Source organism: Sinocyclocheilus anshuiensis, unplaced genomic scaffold (genome assembly GCF_001515605.1).
Source record: "Sinocyclocheilus anshuiensis isolate Anshui unplaced genomic scaffold, SAMN03320099.WGS_v1.1 scaffold924, whole genome shotgun sequence".
Lineage (NCBI taxonomy): Eukaryota > Metazoa > Chordata > Actinopteri > Cypriniformes > Cyprinidae > Sinocyclocheilus > Sinocyclocheilus anshuiensis.
The window spans coordinates 92905-101123 of NW_015552594.1; the positions used below are offsets into that span (position 1 = coordinate 92905).

Consider the following 8219-nt stretch of genomic DNA (forward strand, 5'->3'; position numbering starts at 1 on the left):
AAATGCTAGAAACGTGGCTTTCTAAGGAAAGATTGTTATCAAATAGCACACCTAGGTTCCTAACTGATGACGAAGAACTGACAGAGCAGCCATCAAGTGTTAGACAGTGTTCTAGGTTATTACACGCAGAGGTTTTAGGTCCGATAATTAACACCTCTTGTTTTCTTTTTTCTTTTTTTTCAGAATTTAGCAGTAAGAAATGACTCGTCATCCAGTTTTTTTATATCGACTGTGCATTCCGTTAGTTTTGCAAATTGGTATGTTTCGCCGGGCCGTGAGAAATATAGAGCTGAGTATCATCAGCATAACAGTGAAAGCTAACACCGTGTTTCCTGATGATATCTCCCAAGGGTAACATGTAAAGCGTGAAGAGTAACGGCCCTAGTACTGAGCCTTGAGGTACTCCATACTGCTCTTGTGATCGATATGATACCTCTTCATTCACTGCTACGAATTATTTATGGTCAGATAAGTACGATTTGAACCATGTCAATGCACTTCCACTAATGCCAACATAATTTTGTAGTCTACTCCGGTATATGGACTGTTAGTTGGTGATGCTGAGAGTGTTGTGTTGTGTTGAAGGTGTGTGAAGGTCTGCGGAGGCGTCTAGAGGAGTGTGAGGAGGAGAGTGACTGTGACAGCAGGAGAACACAAGAGGAGTCAGAACCTGCTGCAGGAGCCGTACGTACCACAAACTCCAACCCTACATGATATAGAAAACATGATAAATGTGCCTCTTCACTCGTTCACTGTGTGCGTTTGCCAGAGAGAGACGAGAGATGGTGGAGAAAACGCACACGTCACATACCTACTGTCCATACAAAGTCAATAACTAGTTAACTTTGGTTACCAGGATATCAATAATGTGTCATATTACTTTTTAAAAGTGATAGAATTGGTGAATTAATTAGTAAAACTTGCTTATCTCACCAGACTCTCACCTCGTCCTTGAACTTTGCCAAGTACTAAATACAGTCAAATCTTCTTTATTTCTATAGTGCTTCATACAATACAGCTTGTTTCAAAGCAGCTTCACAGTAATATAAACAGTGTCATTATAATTGAATATTAATTGTCTTTTAAATCTTCACTGAGAAAGTCAAAGACGACAGTGGCAAGGAACCCAAACTATGGTATAGTTTATATCAGGGGCGTCCAGACCTGCTCCTGGAGGTCCTGCAGAGTTTATCTCACACCAGCTCCAGCACGAGTTTCTAGCACAAACTTTCTTCGTCCGCTTGACAAAATGAAGCTTCCCTGAGTGATGTTCGCGAGTACTTTTATTGATATCTTTTATTCGTCTTCTCTCAGGAGCGGCGTCAGTCGGCGGTGAACAGCGACGTGGCGGCGTTTGCGCTGAAGGCGAGGGTGGTGTATCCCATCAACCAGAGATACAGAGTGAGTCCTGATCTCCAGTCAGTCAGAGCTTCAGTGCTGACTCGTTATTAATGTGTGTGTTTGATGAATGTTTAGCCGCTAGCAGACGGAGCCTCCAACCCTTCCCTGCACGAGCCGCCCAAGCGCCAGGCCCCGCCCAGCCAGGACTCCGCCTCCTCGCTGGGTGATGATTGGCTGAGCCAAAAGAGGGACGATGATGATGAAAGTAGTCAGTTCGTCCCCTGCGGCCCCTCGTCTAAAACACACACTAGTCACGTGTTCAGGAGAGTCCGGCACTACCCACAAACCCTGTGTCACTCACGGTCAGACAAACTCATGCACACACACACACACACACACACACACACACGCACTCACATTCACACGCACTCACTCACACACACACACACACACACACACGCACTCACTCACACGCACTCACTCACACACACACGCACTCACTCTCACTCACACACACACACTCACACACGCACTCACACAGAACATTTGATTGGCTCCAGATGAAAAGTACACGGGAAGAAACATGCATGTGCTCTTACTGTGAAAAGCGACTTACACTGTGTCCTAACTACACACACCGCAGCGACACGCTGTAAAAGCGTATCTTTTCCATGTTAATCTGAGTTTTTGTCTTAATCAGCCGCTACAGCGAACTCTAGAAGCGGTTTCTATTTTATGTGCATAGCCTTGTGGTTAGGACACGGTGTTACAAATGAGGAGTACAACAAGCGGTTCGAACATCTTCCAGTCGTACAAGCTGAAACACTGAGAGATTTAGTAGAAATAGTGAAAAAGAGATTCCCCTAAACACTAGGGCTGTGCAATTAATCGCATGTGATTGTCAAGCGCATCTCGTCAGTAAAGCCGGTCCCGTGATTAGTAGTAAATCTCCATCACCTGCTTTCAGATGGAGCGGCATTCACTACACAGAGCCGTAGTTCACTGAAAATTAGTTCATAATCGCAGATGAATCGCATTCGATTATAAACGCTCAGTGAACTACGGCTCTGTGTAGTTTACTGATGAGATGCGCATGCGATTAATTGCACAGCCCTACTGAACACTGTACAGAGCAGATGTGAATATCCAGATAACCAGCCATGGAGATTTATTCCCAGTGCTGATATTTGTGTGTTTTTGCAGGGTGAGTTTGCTGTGTTTGACTCTACAGGAACTACAGCTGCACACGTCACAACTACAGCAGCAGAAGTACAGGGTACGACACACATCGACACAGCTGTCCGTACATAATATACTGGTGAAGATTCGTGACGAATGATGAGAATTCACCAGAGAATGACATTAGGTGACATTTATTCATTTAGCAGATGTTTTTCACTTACAAATGCAGAAAAACAGAAGCAGTTTATCACATAAAAGCAGCAGTATTAGCAGTTTTAGTCAGATGAAAACCAGACTAGAGCTTCCTTTGTAGTGGCAATAGAAGGGGCTTTAGTTAAGTCAAGTCAACGCGTTGCAGGCACCATACCACACAGTGATGCAGCTCGTCAGAATGCTCTCGATGGTGCCTCTGTAGAAGGTGCACATGATGGGGGCCGGGGCTCTGGCTCTTCTCAGTTTGCGGAGGAAGCAGAGACGCTGCTGTGCTTTCCTGGCCAGTGCTGTGGTGTTGTCAGTCCAGGAGAGATCCTCTGTGATGTGCACACCCAGGAACTTGGTGCTGCTCACCCTCTCCACAGTCACACCATTGATGGACAGAGGAGCATGCTGAGTGCGCACTCTCCTGAAGTCAACAACAATCTCCTTCGTCTTCTCCACATTCAGAGAGAGATTGTTGTCACTGCACCACCCGGCCAGGCGGCTCACCTCGCTCCTGTAGTTTGTCTCATCTCTGTTGCTAATGAGACCCACTACAGTCGTGTCATCCGCAAACTTAATAAGGAGGTTGGAGTTGTGTGACGGTGTGCAGTCGTGGGTCAGCAGAGTGAAGAGGAGGGGGCTTAGCACACATCCTTGGGGGGCCCCAGTGTTCAGTGTGATGGTGCTGGATGTGTTGCTGCCGACCCGTACTGCCTGAGGTCTTCCAGTCAGGAAGTCCAACAGCCAGTTGCACAGCGAAGTGTTGAGCCCCAGCTGGACCACTTTATGTTGATCCGTATGTGCCTTTATAATGTCAGTGTGTTTTCGTTTCGTTTCATTATCTAACTCATTACTGTTGTTCTCTGTGGATCTGCTGCAGATGTTCCTGCAGGTTCTGCGAGTGTTGTTGGGCCACAGAGAGCATGCAGACGTGATTCACCAGCAGCAGCAGCAGGTGAGACACACATGACCGTAACGGACCAGCGGCGGGCTCACGAGTGATGCGGATTCAGCTCAAAATCATGTTCACATGACACTTGCTGTACTGAACGTGTTCAATGTCCTGCAGGAGGTGGAGCTGCTGATGAGGGGCGTGTCTGTGGACGAGGGGGCGGAGACTGACACGGTCATGTGCTCTATAGAGGAGGTGGAGAAAACAGGACGGGAGCAGCTGGAGCGCTCACTGCAGATGGTAACCTTCCAAAACACTGTTCACTATTTATACTAAAACGGCATAGACTAGTGCATGAATTGGGCCACACTCAGTGCCTGTAGACTGTATATGCAGCATCTCTGTCTGTGACTCGCTCTTTACATACACAACTGTGTGTTCAGGCTGTGAGTTTTGCGAAGCAGCTGGAGCAGCTCGGGCAGACTCTTCACCGCACGTTTTCCAGTGACGTCTCAGAGGAAGTGATGCGTAGGGTGATCGGGTGCCTGCGACCGATGGAGGACATTGTGGCTGAGGTTCAGGCGTCCGTTCTGAAGGTGAGGATCACGTGCCGCCACTGTCACGCTCGTGCCGCCGCTGAACTCAGACTAACGCCGGTGTTTGACAGATGCTGTTGGACCGGTTTGAGTGCTGGCAGGAAGTGTCCGATGGCCTGAGAGAGAAGACTGCGCTCCTGAAACGGGAGGCGGAGCTTATGCTGAAAGTCACTGGCCAATCAGTGCAGGAGCTGAGAGATGATGGACGGCTGGAGAAACAGACTCTCAGTGACGTGGAGACTGCAGTTAATGAAGCACTGGAGCAGAGCGCTGATGGTAACGACACATGACCAACATCACCGCTGTGCTCTGAAACCTCTTATTTCACCCCTGTGTGTGTGTGTGTGTGTGTGTGTGTGTGTGTAGAGATCAGTTGTCAGACTGAAGAGCTCGCCCTGGATCGCTGTCAGAAGGCCTGTGTGAAGAGGAGGAGGATGATGAAGGCTCAGAGCTCTGAGTGGAGTCCTGTGTCAGACACGCAGACGGATGCTCGTCTCATGATGAAGGTGAGAAACAGCATGGACTCGTCTGCTGGAAAGACTGTCTGTCTGTCCGTTCGTCTGTCTGTCTATCTGTCTGTCTCACTGTCTGTCCATCCATCCGTTCGTCTGTCTCACTGTCTATCTGTCTGTCTCACTGTCTGTCTGTCTCACTGGCAGGTGTTTGCGGAGCTGCAGGTGAGACACTGGCATCAGAGGCGAGACTTTGAGCTGCAGCAGGACACAAGAATCAGTGACGCTCTGTGTGAATGCTGGACGGTCAGTGTGTGTGTGTGTGTGTGTGTGTGTGTGTGACCCCTGTGACGTGTGTATCAGTAGTGTGTGTGTTTATTGTCACACAGAGCTTGTGTAGTAAGTGCAGCAGACGCGTTGCTGATTTGTGCTCAGAGTTCATCCTGAGCAGCGTCACTGCAGGCTCCGCCCCCTCCACAGACCATGGCCAATCAGTGCTGCAGAGCATGAAGCTCAACGTGGCCAATCAGATGCAGCGAGAGGAAAGACACGCCCACACACACCTGCGCACGCTCCGAGAGCAGCTGCAGCGACGCAGACAGGTGATGCCGTTACACTAGTCACATGCAGTATACTGACGAGCATTATGGGATGTGTTTTGAAGAGCATTGTGGAATGCTGCAGGTGTGGATGGAGGACGAGGCTTTGACTCGCGCATGTCTGGATCACTTTGGAGAACAGCAGCGCGAGGTCGTCACGGCGACGGTTTCCAGGTGTTCAGATATGCAGATGAGGTGAGTCCATGATGCACTGATTGAGCCGTTCATTCGTTATTTATGGATTGATTGACTGATGGATTTGATTGGTTGCAGTTGTGCTCTAATTGAAGAGCAGCAGCATCTTTTGATTCTGGAGTTTCAGAGAATTTTAGCAGCTCGATGTTTTTATCTGCGATCTGTGAGAGAGATGAAACTGAATCAGCTGACGGATGCACAGGTACACACACGCTCACATTTACACACACAAATATACTCACTTGCGCTCAGAAACTTACACTCGTACACACATACACACTCACACACACACAGACTTTCAACTTTCCGTTGCCTCCAGGACTCTTGTGTTGCCATGGAAACGGTCTCGTCTGACGCGACTGTGATTGGTCAGAATCTCCTGCACGAGCAGCTGTCGGAGCTGGAAGCTGCTGCTGATGTGCTGCAGGGACACGCCCACTTCCTGATTGGCCACGCCCTCACCCGCGCAGCGTGCCTGCAGATGGGCGGAGCTTCTGCTAGAGACAGATGGGTAAAGGTTGGTACGGCACGGCGCATCATTATCATGAGCTTCACTGTGTGAACTGCGCTTAAACCTCACGTTTATGATCATCATGATGTCAGACTGAAGGTAGTGAGCGAGAACGGGTGTGTGGTGTGACACAGGATGATCATCGTGAAACGATGTATAATAATGAATCCTCATCAGGAGTCCATGTCTCTCTCTGTCTGCAGGAGCGGCTGATCGACGCCGTGTGTGAAAGCGTCTATGTGACACGTGTTTCTGTTTCGTCTCTCGTCCGGGAATATTACTCTCGGATCCGGAACACGAGCCTCACGCCACACAGCAGCGCCGCTGGTACGAGTCCCGACCGTCTCTTCTGCTGCTGGAGGCTTAGCTCAGAGTCACCTTCATTCCTGTAACGCTTGATATAACACCGATTAGGCCTGGGCGATAAAATGGTATCGATATTTATCGACGGTACACCCTCTTCGATAACGATATCACATTTTTTCGATATAGTGCACGATATAGGCACGTGCTCTGAGTGACGCAGACTGCACACACAAACACGAACTTGAGTGCTGTGCTGCCTGTGATGAGGAGATTGTGAGTAAAAAAAAAAGAATATTAGTCGAATTTAAAATAAACATTTGCATTTGAATGCAAAAATAGTACAATCGAATGTTAGATGTGCGTCATCAGTGGCGCGCGAGATGCGGTGATGATGATGTAAGTGACGTTGTAGTTTAATGTTTTGTTAGTCTAGCCCACGAGACATGCAGTTGCTGCGTTATTTATTCAAAATATTAGAGAAATATAGAAGGTCAATGCGGAGAAGATCTTGAATGGGTTAAAACCCAAACCAAGCCATTCACACAGAACGCATATTCAGCGCATTTTCTAGACGGACAAATATGACTGCTTTTTTTAGAAAACACGTCACAAATTTGTGGAGGTTTATTGCTTTTCACTGCGTCTCATGTTTTTAAATGCAGTCTGTGTGAATGGTGCTTCGGCTCTTTGTATTAAGCAATGCATAAATACGTGATGCAGTTTTGTTCATAATTGTTTATGCGATTAACGAAATTAGGTTTGATTTATATGAGTTAATTTAGATGTAATGCACGTTTTTCTTTTTATAGACAGTTATTTCCTTTGCGTTGGCAATTTAATGCGCTGCATTATTTTGCTCATGGCACCCTCCTGTGGCTTCGGGAGACAAGCCAAAAGTTTCCTTCAGACCTATTTAATCTGCAGATAAAACATTAGAAATTAGATATTTGTTTAATTTTTATTTTGTGTTTGATAAAACAAAAAAATATTTGCTGTTTGTCTCAATAAATTGAGTTATTTCTATTGCTCTTTGTTTTAAAAAAGGTTATAAAAAATGTCAATAATTATCAATACCGAACGATATGAAACATTATATCGTTGATACGTGTTTTAGCTATATCGCCCAGTCCTAATACAGATACTGTTGCTTTACAGTAATAAACAAGAAATTCAGCATTGTTCTTAATTTAAGCAGTAATTTTAATTACATCTTTATAATTCAGTTCAAAGTCAAAGGAGACTGTGATGGAGGAAAACAACCTCAACAGAAACCAGGTGCTGCTGCGTGACGAGTTTGAGCGAAGGTTTCTCCTGCAGCAGGAGCTCTGAAAACACTCATTCACTCTGTGTGTGTGTGTGTGTGTGTGTGTGGAGGATACAGACCCACAGACAGAGAGGACCGTCTGTACTGGAGCTCTACAGACACAACTCACCAACTGGGCCAGAAAACCCACATCTGCTGAGTTACATCACAGGTACAGACACACACAAGCGCCAGTGTTATTTTAGGACCCTTATTATATTTCAGTTAATGTTCCTTTTATTTCAAGGAATGGAAATTTTTGTTTGATTTTAGTTAGTTTAACTACAGTAACCCGACATGCACATGTAGTTCTGTAAATGAGTAACTCTGGACATTAATTACAATGACTGCAGACACGCTGTAAAACGCAGTGTCTCGTGTGTGTTTAGGACTGTTGAGCTGAAGAGGACGTGTGTGACGGAGTTTAAAATGGATCATCACAGTCCAACGCACACAAACACCTACAGACAGATCAGAGTATGTGCTGAAGCCCGTCTGTCTGTCTGTCTGCTGTCTGTCTGTCAGTCTGCTGTCTGTCAAGTCAAGTCAAGTCACCTGTATTTATATAGCGCTTTTAACAATACAGATTGTGTCAAAGCAACTGAACAGCATTAATTAGGAAAATAGTGTCAATAATGCAAAAT

At 46.5% G+C, this 8219-nt stretch overlaps 1 protein-coding gene across 4 annotated transcripts in view; it reads left to right on the plus strand.

Annotated features, from left to right (window-relative positions):
- evc (EvC ciliary complex subunit 1) overlaps positions 1-8219 on the plus strand; it is a 13575-nt gene that overhangs the window by 1976 nt on the left and 3380 nt on the right. Inside the window, exons 2-18 of one of the 4 annotated variants that reach the window (XM_016456559.1) lie at positions 586-684; positions 1315-1401; positions 1477-1703; positions 2545-2617; positions 3602-3676; positions 3791-3913; positions 4057-4209; positions 4281-4485; positions 4576-4715; positions 4869-4967; positions 5051-5263; positions 5346-5455; positions 5534-5657; positions 5775-5972; positions 6170-6293; positions 7496-7547; positions 7654-7727. In XM_016456559.1, the coding sequence (XP_016312045.1) occupies positions 586-684; positions 1315-1401; positions 1477-1703; positions 2545-2617; positions 3602-3676; positions 3791-3913; positions 4057-4209; positions 4281-4485; positions 4576-4715; positions 4869-4967; positions 5051-5263; positions 5346-5455; positions 5534-5657; positions 5775-5972; positions 6170-6293; positions 7496-7518 (2073 nt within the window). In that variant the 3' untranslated portion in view covers positions 7519-7547; positions 7654-7727. Of the gene's footprint in view, positions 1-585; positions 685-1314; positions 1402-1476; positions 1704-2544; positions 2618-3601; positions 3677-3790; positions 3914-4056; positions 4210-4280; positions 4486-4575; positions 4716-4868; positions 4968-5050; positions 5264-5345; positions 5456-5533; positions 5658-5774; positions 5973-6169; positions 6294-7495; positions 7548-7644; positions 7748-7964; positions 8053-8219 lie in introns of those variants that run through there. The other 3 variants (XM_016456558.1, XM_016456557.1, XM_016456556.1) reach the window with 3 other exon arrangements.